The sequence below is a fragment of the Ursus arctos genome, unplaced genomic scaffold (assembly GCF_023065955.2).
Source record: "Ursus arctos isolate Adak ecotype North America unplaced genomic scaffold, UrsArc2.0 scaffold_19, whole genome shotgun sequence".
Lineage (NCBI taxonomy): Eukaryota > Metazoa > Chordata > Mammalia > Carnivora > Ursidae > Ursus > Ursus arctos.
This window is the reverse complement of record NW_026622863.1, coordinates 55,680,072-55,699,821: the sequence shown is the minus strand read 5'-3', so window position 1 is coordinate 55,699,821 and position 19,750 is coordinate 55,680,072. Positions and strand designations below refer to the sequence as shown.

At 43.4% G+C, this 19,750-nt stretch overlaps 1 protein-coding gene across 13 annotated transcripts in view; it reads right to left on the bottom strand.

The window, feature by feature from the left end:
• Positions 1-1,450: 1,450 nt before the first annotated feature.
• Positions 1,451-19,750, bottom strand: part of LOC113249186 (zinc finger protein 420-like) — a 237,286-nt gene continuing 218,986 nt past the window's right edge. For 12 of the 13 annotated variants that reach the window (XM_057313978.1, XM_057313979.1, XM_057313977.1 and 9 more), the window contains one exon: positions 1,451-15,516. In XM_057313978.1, coding sequence (XP_057169961.1) covers positions 13,319-15,516 — 2,198 coding nt within the window. In that variant the 3' untranslated portion in view covers positions 1,451-13,318. The remainder of the gene's footprint in view (positions 15,517-19,750) is intronic. The other variant, XR_008960058.1, reaches the window with a different exon arrangement.

Here is a 19,750-nt window from a genome sequence, read left to right as displayed (position 1 = left end):
TGTACGATGTTCACTCCCATCAGCAATACATGAGCATTCTAATTCCTCAACATGCTCCCTGAAATTTGGTGTGAACCTTTTTCTTTATCTTTCCCATTCTAGAAAATACGGGGTCGTTTCTCTCTGCAAAAAATGAAGCGGTCTTCCTACAGCTGTCCTGTTGACTGAACTGAAACCACGTAAACACATAAAGCTAAACAAAATCAAAATGGCCACATTAAAGCATCAGCAAGCCTTGATATTAAACTAGGGATCCTTTTCCCTCTCTTCTCCAACCTTCCTCTCTTCCCTTCTTAGCCTTTCCTTTCCAGCACCGGGTCCCACCCTGAAAAGGTGATGGACACAGCTGGCTGCACAGACATAATTCCGGGTGGAACCGGCTAGATCCTGTAGGGATTTCACGACAAATACCCCACCCCCTGCCTCTGGGGGGCTTGCAGTTTTGAAGGCCCTGACCTGCTGCAGCCTCTCTTGCTGGTGAAGTAATTAACCTGTTGTTCCTCTTGATCCCCAGCTCCGTCTTCACGTTCTATTTTGGCTCCGAAACACGGATGTCAGGTTTTGACAGCAGAATGTGAAGAAGAGGAACACGTTTTTTCTTCCTCCATTCTCAATTCCTTGGCCAATTTAATATGTAAGTGGACATAAGACAGATTCACAAGGGAAAAAGAAAGTGCTTTCTTACCTACGGGAGCCTCAGAGACATGAGGCTCAAAGACAGGTGACTGATGCCTACAGGCCCCTTCTTAAGAGAAGGGGTTGGGGATTTAGCATTTCAGAAAGGGGCAAGCATATGCACAGGAGAAAGGAGAGCAAATGTGTGTCCAACAATAGTTTGCCAACCAGGCAGGCAAGTCTGTGTGGTCCAGAGTTATTCTGAGTCATTCGTGCTCTTCCGGATAGAGTTCCCCCATCTCACTTACTGATGCTGTATCATCAGCCTCACAAAACAATGAGACCCTTGCAGTTGCAGTAACAGAATACACCTAGAGCACCTTGTCAAAGTCCTTTGAAGTCCTGCCAATGCCCTTCCAGCCAACTTAGTCGGCTTCATATGTAGCAAGCACCTTTAGCCTGGGTCACTGATGAATCACATCCTCCTTTCGTATATCTACAGATGACGCATTTGTTCCTTAGAAGGCCTTGCGGCTGAACTCTCCTGCACGAGCTCGCCCTGGGCACCATCATACCCTGCTCAGCACCTCCTTCATGTCTACAAGGAGCCGCCGGAGTGCAGTTCATACACCATAAAATCGTGAAATGTGTAAAACGAAGTGGCAATCTAGGTAATGACAAAAGAAATCCAAATAAATACCAGAGAGTCACAGCGGAATGGACTAAGCCTGCACCACTTTTACAATAGTAATATGGTCCGGATTTTCAGTGGAAACTTGCAGGATTCTAAATGTTATGTCATCATTTTTTTTCCCTTTATGCAAAGGAACCTGCATGAGTTTGAGAGCTTTATTTCGGTCATTCCAATGTGGCCACCCGTAGGTCATAGTTTCTAAGCGGAATCCCAGATGCCTAGGCAGCTGTCGGCTTGAAACATTTTCTCCATGGTCTGGATAGAGACTTTTCAAGCTTCACTGAGAGTCCAGAGGTGTTTCCACTGGCAACCTTGGCCCCATGAGTGGCTTCTAGGCCATTACCGACAGTCCTAGGACTCCAGGTGGGCGAAGCATGAAGCTCCTATCCCACATTGCATCGGCCCCTCCAGCATCCTGTGCCAGATTCTACCTGAGCTGGTAAATATCACAGTCCCTACGTAGGTACGAGACAAGAAGAACCACTAATACTTCACAAACATTATAGGCTTCAGATCCTATTCTGATATACGCGGTGAGGATCACACAGACTTACTCTGTACAGAATTCAGACGTGCCACAGAACTTCTGAGTTTAGGGCTCATTATGGTTGTTACTCTGTGGGTGCGAAGGCCGAGGGGCCAACCCTCTCCTGGACACAATATCTCCCCTAAATCCTCTCTGAGATCACAGCTATGACCCCAAGCACTCTTCTCCTTGGGAGCACCTTTGGGACTTTTTAGACCCTCTCTGCCATCACTGGGATTGTTCTCTTTCCATTAGACTGTGTGAGGGAAGTGAACAACTCGGCCTTCATGCGTGCTTCCCAAATGCCAGCCCCTTTTTTCTCTTGAGTGACAATCACTGTGCATTCAGGCTCTTCCGTGTATCCTGGAGGAATTCCAAACCTTTCTCATCTCATGAGAAAACTGAACTGTTTTTCTGCATGTCAACCGTGTACATATTCATGCCTCACAGAGGGTTATGTACAATGACAAGCCACTCAATTGTAGGTAAAACTGTAAGACAGAGAATCTATGTCAGCAGTAAATAATAAACCATAGACATACGATGCATCCTACTATAATACTATATGATTATCCATATGATTTTGTTGCAAATTAGTCCCAGGAGATAAGGTCAGAATCTAAACAGCAGTGTAAGATTGTCTCCTGAAGGAATGAAGAGATGTTCAAAATACATTTGAATGTGTATTTCAGTATCAGATATTACATTGGCCAAACATGTACTTGGTGTGGGTTGTGAACACGGCTTCACAAACATGGTTAACAAGTCTGTTGGTCTTAAAGAAGCTTGTGCCCGTCACAGTCACTGCAGAGTCTCTAAGTGGCAACAGAAATAGTGATTACGGGCGCCTGGGTGGCTCAGTCATTAAGCGTCTGCCTTGGGCTCAGGGCGATATTCCGGAGTTCTGGGATGGAGCCCCATGTCAGGCTCTTCCGCTGGGAGCCTGCTTCTTCCTCTCCTACTCCCTCTGCTTGTGTTCCCTCTCTCGCTGCCTGTTTCTCTCTCTCAAATAAATTAAAAAAAAAAAAAAAGAAATAGTGATTAAACTTGCCACACTAGGTCCTGTGTTACTGCAAACTCAGGAGGGAAGAAGACCATTCACAGTGCAAGGCTAAGACCCACTGAAACACCTACAGTCATGACCACAAGCACAGCTAGCTGTAACCTGTACTCACAGGAGTAGAGGCATCTTACTTCATGGGGCCTTGCTCAGGGACAGGAAACAGCACACACATATCCTGCATCTGAGGATAAGGCTCCATTAGGAAAGATCCATGCTCTACCTGATGGCCCAGCCTAAGTCTCACCTTCCTGGTAACTGAATCCCTATGGGGGCATCTGGTCAATCTCACTTGGGCACACTCTCCAGGACCAGGGACTCCTTTAACCTTCACGGCTGTCCTGTGTAGTCTGGGTTTACACTAGCACAAGAATCTGAATCTCCTTCCATCTTAGAGAAAGAGGCATTAGTCATCCAGGGCACTCTCCTCCCTCCGTAGAAGCAATCGCCTTCGGGGTAGCCAGGTGGGAGTCCCCCTGTGTTCCTCTGACTGTGTAAAGAACACTGAGCAAGGCTAGAGATGCGAACAGATAGACACTGCTTGTTCCCATGGCAACTGGTCATTAGACAAACAGATGAAGAGTCATGATCCGAATCATCCAGGAATTCTTAGAGCCTCTGGGTACATGGCTGAATTCAGGATTGTGGAGTTAGTGGGAGGAAGAACAGGGGTAGACGGGGGACTTTGCATCAGTTGGGCCAGTTCCCTGTCTGTGTTGTGGTGTGAGCTCTGGTGTCACCCCTGATGGGTCATCCATGGACCAAAGAGTTTTTAGTAGCAGTAGTCATAGCATTCAGTTCACATTCTTCTTAAGAAAAGCTTTCTAATACAATTGTCCCAGAAAATTCTGAGAAAGAATTTGGCTTTTTCTTTCCTTTAGGAAATAGAATGGAAAGAAACTACACTCATGAAAATACTATGAACTCTGTGTTGATCTTCTTTGGAAGGGCTCGGGAATGACAGAGCTGAAAGTACCCCAGAGGCAGGGAGATCAGAGCCCACAACCAGCTCCCCCCCAGCCCAAACCAGATCCAACCCCTTCTGAGGCTGTGTGCAGGTCTGGTCTGCCTCTGGGGTCTCCTACTTCCCAGGACAGATGCGACCGATCACATTCTGTGTTGACTCTTCCTTTCATCTCTTCAGGGCTGGTGGTCACAATGTTCAAAATCCAAAATCTCATACGTGGGAGTAAAGGACTATACATTTTAGTGACTTCATTGCTGTTTTTATCATGAAATCCTGTGCTTCATGAGCCTTTCACACAGAATCCTGTTTTCCAGGATTGCTTTTTTTCCCCCCCTAAACAATAAGGCAGCAGTGATGAGTCCTTCCATGTGCTTCAGGACACTGGTATCAATGTGTCTCATGACACCTGATGTTAACTTCCTTCCCTTGGCTCAGGGTCTCTCTGCCAGATGCCCCCAGAAAACAAAGGCTGTCACCAATGTTTCCTGGATATCCTGGCCTTTGCAAAAAAAGGTTCTAAATTAGTCCTGGACTGGCAAGTTTCCATTTGTTCTGTACTGTGTTACAGATATTCTCTCCTTTATTACTTTTTAAGTTTTAGCAAAAGCAAGCAAGGATCATATAATGACTGTATGTTCAGGGTCTTAAAATTCTACAGGGTAACTGAGGACAAAAGACAAATGACATCATTTCAAGGAAATAATCAGGCGTTTGTTGCAGTAAGGAAGGAAGTATTCATGTTTCATCCTGACTTTACCTTTCCCCTTCCCTAAGGGTATTTATAACCTTCCCTTTGGTGATAATTCTGGAAACTGAACAGGGTAAGGTATTGTTGCTCCCATCTTAAAATCAGATATCTTATCCTAATTTCTGATTCACTAGTACTGGCAAGTAGAGTTAAGGAGCTGAATATTGGAAAAGCTTCATAACTATTCTAAAGCATCCATCCAGAAACAGCATCTACAGATGCCTCAGTGGTTCAGTCTGCTAAAGCATCTGTCTTCAGACTCAGGTCATGATGTAAGGGTCCTGGGATCGAGTCCCAAGTCAGGCTCCTTGCCCAGAAGGGAGTCTGCTTCTCCCCCTGCCTGCTTTGTTTGGCACTCCCCGTTTGTGATCTCTGACAAAAATAAAATCTTAAAAGAATAATAGCATCTAGAGAAATAATATTCTATAAACTTCTGTACTGTACTATCTACCGAGCATGGTACTGGATTTGAAATTAAAGAATCTCCAGCAACAGTCATGTTGCTTTTCTTATCAACAGATCTTGCCATCTCTAGTGTGCATCCTGTCATCTTTTTCGGAACAGGACAGAGCCCTGGGCACATGAAGAGAAAGGAGACAGTAGCCACACACCCAAGTAAGGGCAGATGACAGAAGCAGACGACACAGACGGAGGCTGAAGATCAAAGGACAAAACTGAAGCTTAAAATGGGGTTTGGGAAGCTCTGCTTGAATGGAATGGTTCTGAAAGCCCATCTTTAATTCTCTGGTGGTCACCGAGGGACAGCTCCTGTCTCATTCTTCACATGCTCCTACATCCTCAAGGACTGACCTTCTGTTCTAGTGTCTTCCAGGGCAGTCACGGTGAAATCAAAAGGCCTCCCCATGGCCACTGAGGGTCTATGTGAACTGATTGCTGTTCCACTGCTAGTGGAGGCATGTGAAAAATCTGTACACACAGGGAGCTTCTCAGTGTAAGCCCCCATGTGATTTATTCCTTTTTGATTTTTGAGTGCACTTATATCGTGGAGACAGAACAGTCTGGTACAACATCAGGAATGTGGGGGAGACTGACCCTCCCCTATCAAATCTTATGCAGACCAGCCCTACCCATCGAGACTTACCCACTGACCACTCTCGGACCCATTCTCAGAACGGTACCTGGGAGCTTCACTGTTTGCACTGGACTCATGGTAGAGTAAGTTGGGCCCCTTCATCAATACCTAACTGATGCTAAAAGTGCCAGAATCCTTGGGGATGGGACCCTGGAGATGGTAGATCTAAAATCTACACAGGGGATTTCAATGGGAAGCCCTACCTGAGGGTGACTTTTCTAAACAGTGTTTGTGAACATTTCATGTATATACAAATCACCTGGGATTTCCACTAAAAACAGATTCTGGGTCTCTATACTCAGATATCATGAATCCCTAAGTCTGGATGAGACCCATGAATTTGCGTTTTTATGTTGTAAAGCATTTTATTTATCTGAGACACAGACAGAGAGAGCAGGAGTGGGGGTATTGGCAGCAGAAGGGGGAGGAGTAGACTCCCCAGGGAGTGTGGACTCAGACAGGGGCTTATCCCAGGACCCTGAGATCATGACCCGTGCCAGAGGCAAACAGTTTAGCAATTGAGCCACCCAGGCAACCCTAATTTATATTCTAACAACCGTCGAGGTCCCTGTCCACAGACTGCATTTCCATTAGCACTGAGCTAGAGAACGCAGAGCACACAGAGTCCCTCAGACTCAACCATCATGCGTCACCACACATACTGCCATGCGCAGTGAACACTACTGACAGTTCCAATGAAGATACTTTCTGCTGATCCTGGAAGGCCAGTTAGGGACTAGATGAGGCAGTGGTGTCTGTGTACGGCTGTTTGGGAGAAATGGTATGTGCTCATGCATCAACGGACTATGTATTAAGCACCTACTACATGCACCAGGTATAGGAGGCGGCCCTGGGCCCAGGACACCGTGCTGGGAATCTGACATACATGATACAAGCTAATCTCTTGGAAGCCCTGGGAATTGGGTACCTTATGTTCATATTTTTCCAGGAGGATCTGTGCTGGACGAGCCACCGTGGGAGTAGAATTCCCTTCTTTCTTCATCATCAGTCACCTTGAAAGTAATGTTGGATGTGATGGCTCATACAGAGAGAGCAGACTGGGAGTGAGAAGAGTGGGTGAGAGACTCTGAGGGAAATCTGATGCATCCATCATCTGCATGTATGTATTTGGTGAATTTTCATGTGTGGACTATAGGGCATATCCCAAGAATGGAAGGTGGGGTGCTCTGCGTTCTCTTGGAAGCGCTGTTTTAACTAGAAAGGCAAAACTGAAAATGAAGTTCTAAGTATTTTATTCTCCTTGATCTGAGTGTCAGCCTCAGGATAGTGGGAATGCCAACTCGGGCCACCCAGAGAAGGAGCTCTGTTCTCTAGACTGTTCTGCGGAGGGAGGATCAGGGATTGGCAGTGGACCGTGGAAGGCAGTTCTGTGGTCTGAGGTCATTTTCCACAGAATCTAAACTGACAAATCTGTCTGAGGCTCTGGCAGCCGCTTTTACCAGAGGGACTATTCCCACTGAGAATTCTGGAGTAGCTGAGCTGTTTCCACAATGTTAGGGCCCCAATTCTGGAAGAGGAACCCAGGGACCTCAGAAGGTCTGCTGCAGAGGTGGGACTAATGGCTGCCTTACGAGTTCCTATTCCACAGCGTGATGGTGGATGCCTAGTCCCTGATCCCTAGCAGTCCGAGGTCCTCTGCACTGGAACAGGCGCCTGACTCAGGACCGTGAAGGGCTCACCTGCGTTCTCCTCCTGCGCATGTGCGAAGTTTGGGTACCAGGAAAGGCAGAAACCGGAGACGCCATCCAAAACTCTGGGTGCGATAAAAATATCGCTCAGTGGGAGGACTGGTCTGTCCACAGCCTCTGGCCCCACCTTGTCTGAACTGGGAACTCAGATGTCTGGTTTTGGTTGAGAAGCCACTGGAGGCGGTCCTCCGGAGGCCTGAGGTGGTGAATGGAGGTGCACAAGATGGCGGACTTCGGCCCTGAAAGGGGCTGTGTGCGTCACAAGTCCTTCATGCGCATGGGCAGCACTCGATGGTAAACCTCCGGCCCATGCGCGGTGAGCGGTCATCACCAGGGGTGAAGGCTGGGGTCGCTTGGCAGAGAGTCGCACTGGTGTGCTGTGCGCATGTGCAAAAGTGGGCGGAGCCAGACAGGGAAAACTGTAACGTTGAGTCTTCCACCCTCTTACACTGTGGGCGCAATGTTAAGGCCACAGGAGAAAGTACTCAAGAAGAAACGTGGTTCTGTGTGGTGGTAACACTTGAACGGATGTACCTTCAAATTTTCAAGACTTACTTTGACCAGCGAATTGTTTCTTCACATGGTTAGGCATGCTCGATGTGTGGGAGGTTGCAGTGAGGTCTTCACAGACACACCACGGAAGGAAAGCAAGGCCAGTATCTGATGGGCAGCGCCTGAATCAGTTGCCTTTTTCTGGAAGGCCTAGTTGACTGGATTGGTTGAATTCCTTTTCCTCCATTCCAGTGCATTGACTGAACATGTGGGCTGCTTGCAGACGCTACAGAGACAGTAGAGTCACGGGAGTCTAATGGCTTCCCTGTAATTTAACAGTGGAAACATATTTGGTAGAATATTACATTTGTCTGTTTTGTTTTGGTGTTTGATTTGCAAGGCTAGGTCAACAATTGTCCCCTCACTGTTAGAATGCACGGTCAGAGGGTCTTGGGGTGACTCACTTGGTAGAGCTGTCTTAGGCTCAGGTCAGGATGCTGTGGTCCTGGATTCAAGACCCACTTCTGGCTCCAAGCTCAGCAGAAAATCTGCTTCTCCCTCCCGTTCTGACCCTCCCACCTAATCCTGCTCCTTCTCAAATAAACATTCAAAAAAAAAAAAAAAAAATCATGACGGTGCAACCATCTCATGTCCCAGAATCACGCAGATAAGTCACCTGTGTATAAAGATCGGCATTTCATGATGTGGGTCCTAGCCGGAGACAGATGCATTTAACTAGGCATGTGCATAAACAAGGGATGTTTCTCCAAAGGTGTTGTATTGTCAATTACTCAGGAAATGATGTTTTGGGAATGCAGTAAATCCATTTATAATAACAGGATATCACTGCCATCATATAGCGTTGGTTCAGGAAAACAATTCAATGGAGAGGAAGTATCTGACAATATTTACGAACACTGAAGCAACACCAAGGTATTTTAGTGCCTGTGTGTTAGACAATTCCAAATGGAATTTCACATCTACTCTGAAATTGCAGGAGGAGGAGGGTACACCTCAAACTGACCAGCTGTTAGGTCTAAAGATCAAGCGATCACTACTGGGGACAACTAAGGGAGATTTTTATTTTATTTAAATATTTTCAAAGTTTGTATTCTCTCATTTTTATTTTACAGTTCAAGTTATGCCTATGTGTAGATGTTTTCTCTCACTACCGTAACCAATTTTCACAAATTTAGGAGGCAAAAAAAGAACACTCTATTCTTTATATGTCTGAATTACAGTGGGCTTGGCTGAGTTTTCTGTTTAGGGTCCAACAAGGTCAAAATCAAGATTTCATGAGGGATGGAACCATCTGTGTAGCCTCTAACAGGGAATCTACCTCAAGACTCCTGAGACTGTTGATGGCATCCATCTGCTTCTCCCTGTTGATACTTACCCTCTCCATGGTCACACATTGTCCACAGTATCCCCAGAGATAGAAAACATCAACTCTCATTGTTGACTCACACTTTTACCTGTGTATTCCATCGAAAAGCTTACTGAGTATTTTATGTAAGTGTGGTTATTGCCTCATGAACTGAAATTACAAACAGCAGTGAATTGTGAATCAAATGCAAATCAGGGAATTAGTGAGAATGAATGAATGAGTGACCTCCTGGAACTCCATCACCCAGAGCTCTACCTGTCCTCGCCCTCTGCCTCTGCGCCACATGGTGACCTGAATCTCCACACCTGCCGATGTCCATGAACCCTAGCACTCTGCCTGCAATGACCCCTCTAGGCTGCCTCACGCTCTTCCACATTCATATTGTGCATTTTAGACTTTTACACCAGTAAACCCCTCTTCACCTAATTCTAGAGCCCTTAGTCCAAAATTTCATTGTCCTTGAATCTTCCATTCTTTCCTCCTCCTCTGTGGTCATTTATTTACCCTCCACCCCATCTTTCTAATAACTTCTGCCCATTTATTGTATCTTTTATATCGACTGCCCTCAGTATCTCAGCCATCATTTACCAGGACACCTTAGTTTCCTCATGGCCCCACACCCATTATGCTCAACCCTATGCTCCCTTTTTCCCATGGGCCCTTAAGCCTATTGATGCCCACCCGTCTCCCAGCTGTGAACATCCCCTCCACCCACATTAAACCCTGTGTCCATTATGTTCCCCTGGCATCAACTTTTTTCCCCACCATTCATCTCTGCTCACAGCACTGGGCACCCCCGGGCCTCCATTCACAAGCAACTATCCCCCTTACACCCCGATGTTCTTTTTTTTTTTTTTTTAAGATTTTATTTATTTATTGGACGGAGATAGAGACAGCCAGCGAGAGAGGGAACACAAGCAGGGGAATGGGAGAGGAAGAAGCGAGGAGCCTGATGTGGGGGGTCGATCCCAGACGCTGGGATCACGCCATGAGCCGAAGGCAAATGCTTTCTGACTGAGACACCCAAGGGCCCCCACCCCTATGTTCTTTCGCCATTACTAGGCAATAAGCTTTGGCTGCCTTTTACCCACCAGTGCATTTGATCTCCCTTTTGCCAAGTAATTCACCACCCATTATCCCCTTCCTCTCCATTTTTCCTCCACCCTTTCATTCTTTCAACACACATATGCCTCATCGCCTTAATATCCCTGCATACACCCACCCCCAACCTTCAAACCTGTAGTGCACTTTAATCCCTCAGTGACAGTTAACTCCCTACTGCCTTCCAGCCCTGTTGTGGGTTACACAGAATGCCTCAGATAAACATGCTCACCTCTTCATCCTCAGTACCTGTAACTGTAACCTCCTGGGGCAATAGGATCTTTGCAGATGTAGCAAGCTAAAATGAGGTCATACTGGATTCAGGTAAACCCGAATTCAATGACTGCAGTCCTACTGAGACGAGGGAATTTAGACACACACACAACACTGTGTGATGATGAAGCCAGAGACAGAGATCCATCTACCAGCCCAGGAAGATCAAGGAGAGCTGACAGTGCCCAGATGTCAGAAAGAGGAAAGACTCCATTGCACAGATAAAGTGTGGCTCTGCCAACAGCGTGACCTCAGCCACCTAAGAACTTCCAGAAGTGAGAACCAGAATTTGGGGGCTTGTTTAGCCCCCCAGTTGTGCTAATTTGTTCCAGGAACCCTAGAAAACTAACACAAGTTCTGTCCTCTTCCCCTGTGGCTATCCCCCAAGCCCCACACTCTGTGCACTCTGTTAATCCCTGTGGCTTCACCTGCCCCCACTGCATCACTATGCAATGTTTCATAGCAAGACGGTAGACAACTGAATACCATGGGACACATTTAAGAGCCTGGATGAGTTATGTCTGAGATACTACGGGCTACTTGGTACAGTCAATTGCCAAGATTTTCACTGCACCTGTTTTTCCAGACACGTCAGAATCTGAAAGCAATAGGTCTCTCTCAAGTTGCTGTCCACTGCTGTTTTTTCCAAACCCTAGAAAGACAGAGAAGTGGTTCTGAAAGTAACGAGTTGTTTTGAGGTATGTGGACTGTCACCACCAAGATTTATGGAAATAGGTGTTATATTGAACATGGTAAGTACCACCGAGTGACATCATCCTCCTCATCCTGTACTTCCAAAACCAAAATGAGCAAAAATCCCTTTTGACATTCTGCCAAACACCATATAATTAAAAACACACAGTACAAAGTCAGCCCCGTATTTTACAATGAACTTTGCCATGTTTTACTACTCTCTCTGGTTAAAGTTTACGTTGACTGATGGAAGCGTGGCTATCCTGCTTTCTTTTGGATTCCATTTGCATAGGATATCTTTCTCCACACCTGCACTTTCAGTCTGACTGTGTTCTTACAGCTGAAGTGAGGGCGCCTGGGTGCCTCAGTCGATTAAGTGTCTGCCTTCGGCTCAGGTCATGATCCAGGAGTCCCCAGATGGAGTCCAATATCGGGCTCCAAGCTCATCAGGGAGTCTGCTCCCTCTGACCCTGGCCCCTCTCAGGCTCCCTCTTGTTTTCTCTGTTCTCTTTCTCAATTAAAAAAAATAATAATAGTTTTTAAAAAATGAAGCGAGTCTCTTCATGACTCTATACCTTTGGGTCTTGTATTTCTTTCCATTCAGGCAATCTGTATCTTTGGCTTACAGAACTTAGTCCCTTTATAGGTAAAGGAAGGAACAACACAAGTATGAAGTTACTGCTGTCATTCTTTTGTTTTCTGGCTGTGTAGAATTATTTGACCCCTTCTTATTCATTGGCTATCTTTGTGATTTGATGATTTTCTGAAACGGTATACTTAGATCATTTTCTCCCTCCCCATTCTGTATCTACTATTACATTTTTCATTTTCTGAGTACCATGAGGCTTAAAGAAGACATCTTCTAGGAGTCTATTTTAACTTCTTACCAGCTTCATTTTGCATACTAAAACACTTTCACAACTCCAGCAACTCTTTAAAAAAGTGGCTGTACAACCGTATCTCATTTCATGGAAGAGATAGCACTTCTCTGATATCTATGACGATTTCTTCATTTCCACATCAATTCATACTTTCCCACGATTACTATTATGAACATGAATCACAGTTGACTGGACTGCCATCTCTTTTCCCTAAAGACCAATTAGTAACTGATTTAATTTGTAATAGTCACAAACTGTTTTAGTTCTAATAAACGGAGAATGACGTTTTGAACACCCACTTCATGATGACCTATTCAATGTCAGAAGCACAAATAGAATATCCATTTAGATTTCTTTCATATACTGTATGTTCTATTGTCCTTCATCTTCCATGCAAGAGAGATATGCATGGATCCCACCTAAGCAAGAAGGGCATCTCTTATCCTTGACCCAACAATCACCTACGTACTTTCACACATCCACCAGGAATAACTGAATTTTCTGAAGAGTTGAGAGAGTAGAAACACATTGATATTCCCAAGTCACAAATCTCATATAGGGTCAATGGAAATGCACGCACACTGAAATTACACCCATACAAATATCCCTCCCTTCCATCGTTTGAAGCAGAATAGCATACACATTATCTAACCGACTAACCTTGTATTATTCCTTCTGAGGTGATATCTGAAGTGAGTAACTCACGTACTGCTTTCTACTGTGAATTCTGTGACATACATTGGACATTTGATGTTCATTAAATACGTTTCTATGTTTCTACATAGTTCTATCTTTGAAGTTACTTTTCTTCTCTGAACTCTGATGATGATTTCTAAAATAAAACAACATCTTTCCTCATTCATTATCGTTGTACATCTTGAACCAAGACTACATTTTTGATACCAAATAAGGATTGAATTCCACTAAAAGGCTTTGCTGCTTTCTTGACGTATTACAGTTTAGCTCCTGTATGATTAGTGATGAGATTCAGCAAGTTATGACTTCCAGCTAGAGGTCTGTCACATTCTTTCATTTGTAGTATTTTTCCTCAGTATGAACTCTATGATGCTGACGTGGAGTTAGGGCTCAACAGTCCTTCCAAATTCTCTCACAGTCTTCAAATTTGTAAGACGAGCCCCACTATGAATTCTGTAATGTTCGGTAAGGCATGATTTCTGCTTAAAGGCCTTGCCACATTCTGTACATTTGTAAGGTTTCTCTCTGGTATGAATTCTGTGATGTCTAGTGAGTTTTGTTTTATGGGAAAAGGCCTTGTTGCATTCATTACATTTGTAAGGTGTCTCTCCAGTATGAATTCTCTCATGGCTTTTAAGGTTTCCTTTATTTTTAAAGTCCTTGCCACATTCTTTACATTTATACGCTTTCTCTTGAGAATGAGTATTTATATGCACACTAAGGTGTGGGAGCTGTTTAAAGGTTTTGCCACATTCTGTACATTTGTAAGGTCTCTCACCAGTATGAACTCTGTGATGTGTACTGACGTTTGCTTTGTGGAAAAAGGCCTTGCCACATTCTTCACATTTATACAATTTCTCTCGAGAATGAGTATTTATATGGTTAGTAAGGTGTGAGAGCTGTTTAAAGGTTTTGCCACATTCTGTACATTTGTAAGGTGTCTCTCCAGTATGAATCCTCTCATGGCTTTTAAGGTTTCCTTTATTTTTAAAGTCCTTGCCACATTCTTTACATTTATACGCTTTCTCTTGAGAATGAGTATTTATATGGTGAGTAAGGTGTGAGAGCTGTTTAAAGGTTTTGCCACATTCTGTACATTTGTAAGGTGTTTCTCCAGTATGAATTCTCTCATGTATGTTCACGTGTGATTTGTGCCGAAAGGCTTTGCCACATTCTTTACATTTGTAAGGTCTCTCACCAGTATGAACTCTGTGATGTGTACTGACATTTGCTTTGTGGAAAAAGGCCTTGCCACATTCTTCACATTTATACAATTTCTCTCGAGAATGAGTATTTATATGGTGAGTAAGGTGTGAGAGCTGTTTAAAGGTTTTGCCACATTCTGTACATTTGTAAGGTGTCTCTCCAGTATGAATCCTCTCATGGACGTTAACGCATGATTTGCGTCGAAAGGCTTTGCCACATTCTTTACATTTGTAAGGTTTCTCTCCAGTATGAATTCTGTGATGTGCAGTGAGGTTTGTTTTGTGGGAAAAGGCCTTGTTGCATTCATTACACTTGTAAGGTTTCTCTCCAGTATGAATTCTCTCATGGCTTTTAAGGTTTCCTTTATTTTTAAAGTCCTTGCCACATTCTTTACATTTGTAAGGTTTCTCTCCAGTATGAATTCTGTGATGTTTAGTAAGTTTTGGTTTCTGCTTAAAAGCTTTGACACATTCTTTACATTTGTAAGGTTTCTCTCCACTACAGATTGACTTATGTAAATGTATTCTCGATGACTCACTAGACACGTTCAAAGGCTTATCACTAGACACGTTCAAAGGCTTATCATATCCGTATGGTTTCTTTCCCACATGAATTCTCTGATGATCTCTCACGCTGGAGGACTGGTTAAACTCTCTTTCACAATCGTTACCTTTATAAGAATTCTCTCTTATATGCATAGTGTGATGTATAAGGTTGGATCTTGCATCAATGAATTCCGCACACTTAATACGTTCAAATTGGTTCTCTTGAAAATGAGTCCTCATATCTTTATTAACATTTGAGCCTTGATCAAACATTTTCTCACACTCACTGCCTTGAGCAACTCTGTCTCCATTGAAAATGCTCCAATAATTTTCTAGGGTTGCGTCCTCAGTGAAGGACTTCTCAAGTGGTACCCACTTAGCAGTCGTTTCTTCATTTTGAAATGTCTGACGTTCAGAAATATTTGACTGAAAGGCCAATCCAGTCCTCTCTTCAACACTGTTCAAATCATTATTTTCAGCATGGACTAGGTAACTTTCCAGATTTTCCACATACTCTTTCCATGCATATGTACACTTGAAGAGTTGACTGGAGCTTTTGCTTACACACACACCCTGCATTGCAGAAAGAGTGGACTTCAAAAGGAAGGGTTTACAAAATGTTTCATATCCCTCACCATCTTGGGCAGTAAGAGTCTTGTTATGGGCAGTACTCTCAATTTGGACATATCTGTTACAATCATGATCGCAGTCTATTGTTAAGTGTAAATTCTCAAGGACGCTATGTTGATAACGACCCACTGACACGTTTTGAAATGAAGCTTCTTTGCACGGCTCTGGCTGGAAGCTCAGGCTGCCATGGGAAGATACCGCTGAAAGATTGAATAACAGAAAAGTCAAGTCATTCCATGCTGCTACCTTCAGATGAATACACTGATGACGTCTAATATACAACCATAAAATCAATCAGAGAGTGTCAGCAAGACAGCTGACAAGGAATCATCAGGACTTCATTTCTCCATGGACACATAAACGTGCACACAACATACTGACCACATTGCTAAACAGATGATTCTGTAGTACTGTCATGATATAACACAAATCCTCTCCTCTCCCTCAAAGAATCAGAAAAACCATTCTGAGGCCACAAGCAGAGGAAGGATGAATTTTTTAAAACACTTATTTGAGAGAGAGAGAGACAGAGGGAGAGCATGAGAGGGAGGATACCCAAAGGAGAGGGCAAGCACATTCTCATCAGAGCAGGGAGTCAATACGGGATTCAATCCCATGACCCTGAGATCATGACCCAAGCAGAAGTCAAAGACTTAACTGACCGAGCCATCTGGGCCAGTGGAAGAAAGGAAATTTACACATAAAATGGAAATGAACAAAATACAATTCACCAAAAATAAGGAAATATCAATAGGCAGATATGGTTTTACGAATAAAACAAAAATAAAAATCAATAGACCTTTAAGTAAATCAAGTAAAAGTGAAAAGGAAGAACAACTAAAATCAAAAGCCTTGAAAGCAGATGCAGTATCACTGAAACAATAGAAATAAAAATAATTATGAGGCAACATTACATAATTGTATGCCAAGAAACAGATACCAAAAGTATCAAAAACATAACCAACCAGGATTACATCCTGAAGAAATATGTTAACGTTGGGTTGCTCTGAACTGAGGTGAAGATCCGGAGGAAATGTTGTCTCATGAATAGACTTGACCTACTGCTTGTGCCTCTACAAGATGGAAATCAATAAATCACAGGTGTAGATCAGGAGCTCACAATGTAATTTCAAGGAATAAAAACAATGCTGGATACACCAAATGTGTAATTTTCTTCTGACATTCACAGCAGTATCCATAATAGGTTTTCCTTCAGGATGTTCTGCTGCTCATTCGGCACTGACATACAGAGGAAAATGAGAAACTCGTGGACTTGGAAGCTTTGACTTGACCTCCTTCCAAGCAGCGTACATAGGGCTAATCTTAATGGTCTAGAAGACACCCAAGACCCACACTGCACTACAATGGACACACCCCTGGTCACTCTGTAAAGATACCAAAGAAGTCGACACCCAAAATCATGACAGAAATCTCGTCACCCAAAAGCCGTCACTCTTGGTGGGACTCCTTAGGAGACAATGACCAATGGGTTGACCATACTCATGTTTGGCAGTAAAATCTGTAGAACTTAACCTAAGCCCAGGGAAGTAAAGGGAGAGAGATCATGGTAAAGACAGCCATCAGTTTGCCAAGATTCCAGCTACACTCTATGACAATTACATTATCGCTACTGCCAAGCCCTGGGAAGGCATTCCGCTATGGGAGTAAGGGAATCACCATTCACAGAGCAGCTGGATGGCTAGTCGGTACTCTGTGTGACACCTGAGCTTTACTTTTAAGGTTAATCCCCCTGTTAATTACAGAGATTACTTAAAAACAAAATCTTAAACAAGAGAAAACCTGTCACTACAAAGTGAAGACATTCTTTGATACATTTCTCAGCAGAACTGTGAGAGAATTAAGGGTGTTATTAGAAAAACAGAAGACATTCTTTAATATATTTCTCAGCAGAAGTGTGGATTTAAAGAAGCCCCTTCGTGTCTCTGAGACAGCAAGGATCACATCACTTTGCAGGCATACAAGTAATAAAGGAACAGCATGACATCATTTAAGAGTCGAATAGTATCTTCCCTAAGAGTAAAATTTCTCAAATAGGGTCAAAAGAAAAAGAGAGACACTATTATCCCTTCCCAGACATCCATCCTCCCTCGATCCTTTAGGCATATTAACAAATGCAGCTGACAAATGAAGAACATGGGGTTGAACGACCTGGGTCCACTTATATACTTTTTTTGTGTGTGTGTGTGTGGATACGTACTATGCAGTACTGTGAAAATATTTTCTGTTCATTATGATTTCCTTAATACTGACTCTTCTGAAGCTTACATTATTATAAAAACACTTATACAAATACAGACAACATACTAAGAGTGGGACATTAACTGTTTATGTTTTAGGTAAGGCTTCCTCTCAACAACAGGCTATTTCCATGGAAAGTAGGTACGGTTTTACTTTTAGGGACCCAAAAGTGAAAACCAGATTGTCAATTGTGGAAGAGTTGACACCCCTAACGTCTGCATCGTCCAAAGCTAAAATGTAACTGATTTAAGTGTTTGAACCTTGGATTTTTCTCCGTAATAAATATCCTAATGGAGATCATGTCTGCAAAATGAGATGGGCTTACTGCTTCCTGCTGTGAATGCCTGATATTATAGAATTTGCATTCCATTACACAGTTTGCAACTGCTCATATCTGTAATATTTTTATCCTTCACGAAGACATTTTTTTGAAGTATATGTTAAAAATATAGGATTGTCATCAATCATCACATTTCAGGCATTTCTATCCAGTAGGCTTTCACTGAAGCTGAGGAAGAATGTGTTCATGGGAAAACATGGCCAACCTTCTTGACATGTGTACAGCATCTCCACAGGAGTATTATCTCATGTTGAAGAGTTCTGAGTATGAAATAATGGCTTTGCCACATTTTCGACATTTGTAGGGTTTCTGTCATCCTGCACTCTCTCATGGTTAGAAAATTGTACTTCTACTTAAAAGCTTTGCCACATTTTTTTCTATTTTTACATTCCTCAGCCTTCTCACCACTATGTACTACCTTATGTTGATAGGTTTTGAGTGATAATCAAAGGCTTTGCCACATTGTTTACATTCATTAGATTTCCTTCCAATATGAAATCTCTGCTGTTGACCGAGTTGTGAAGATGAGTCCAGATATCTGCCAGACTTACCACATTTAGTTGTCTTCTCCCCAGTGAGGGATAGGTTTTGAGTGATAATCAAAGGCTTTGCCACATTGTTTACATTCGCAAGATTTCTTTCCAATATGAAATCTCTGCTGTTGACCGAGTTGTGAAGATGAGTCCAGATATCTGCCAGACTTACCACATTTAGTTGTCTTCTCCCCAGTGAGGGTACCATGGCAGTGTGTACGCGAAGACTCGAGCTTGCATCGAAGACAGTCCACCATGCATTACTAAGTTACTACGATACACTAGTTCTCTGGAAACTGAGTTCCCTGAGGCTTATTACACTTGGACCCTTGATTCATGCTTTTTAGAGACTCATTTTATTAATACGTTCTGTCTCCATTCTAAACACCTCAGTAATTCTGGAAGCTAGAAGGGCCTTTACAGAGGACTCCCAGTGCACAACACATAAAAAAAAAATGCTCCACATTATGTATTCTACATAACTATTGACCAGTGATGAGTCCATAAAGAAACCCCCATGTTTATAAAAATCAGAGACATTGGAGGGCGCGTGGGTGGCACAGCGGTTAGGCGTCTGCCTTCGGCTCAGGGCGTAATCCGGCGTTATGGGATCGAGCCCCACATCAGGCTCCTCGGCTATGAGCCTGCTTCTTCCTCTCCCACTCCCCCTGCTTGTGTTCCCTCTCTCACTGGCTGTCTCTATCTCTTTCGAATAAATAAAAATAAAATCTTTAAAAAAAAATCAGAGACATTGGAAAAGCATAGATCATGTGTTGGTTGAAGAATAATGAATCTTCCGACAAGGACTTCTCAAATCAATCCCATTTAGAATTCTTATCTTCCTCTTTCGATGTCTCACTTTCAGAGATGTTCCTGTGCATGATTGATCCAAAATTACATTTAAAATGGTTTCAGTGATTATTTTCAGCATGGACTAGTGGGGGTTTCTAGAATTTACAAATGCACTTTTAGAGAATAGGAACCTATAAAAATTGGTTTGGGTCCTTGGGTTCAAAGACATTTTTCTGCAATTATAACTGACTAAGGGGCGATTCTCCCCCAATGACCCCCCAGAATGTTTTTGCCCTTGACCTCTTCCAGTAGGAGGGGTTTCATTATGGGTAACTGTCCCAAGTTTGGTTTGATCTGACATAACACCCGTCCTGTCCTTCCCTTCCCCCAAGATTCCCAGTCAGTTGTAACTAGAGATACTCAGGGCTCAGGGCCACAGCTTTTATACCTTCCATATCACAATCTTCTTTGCCTGTCTTTGCTAACAGGCCTAGAGTATTACGGAAACAA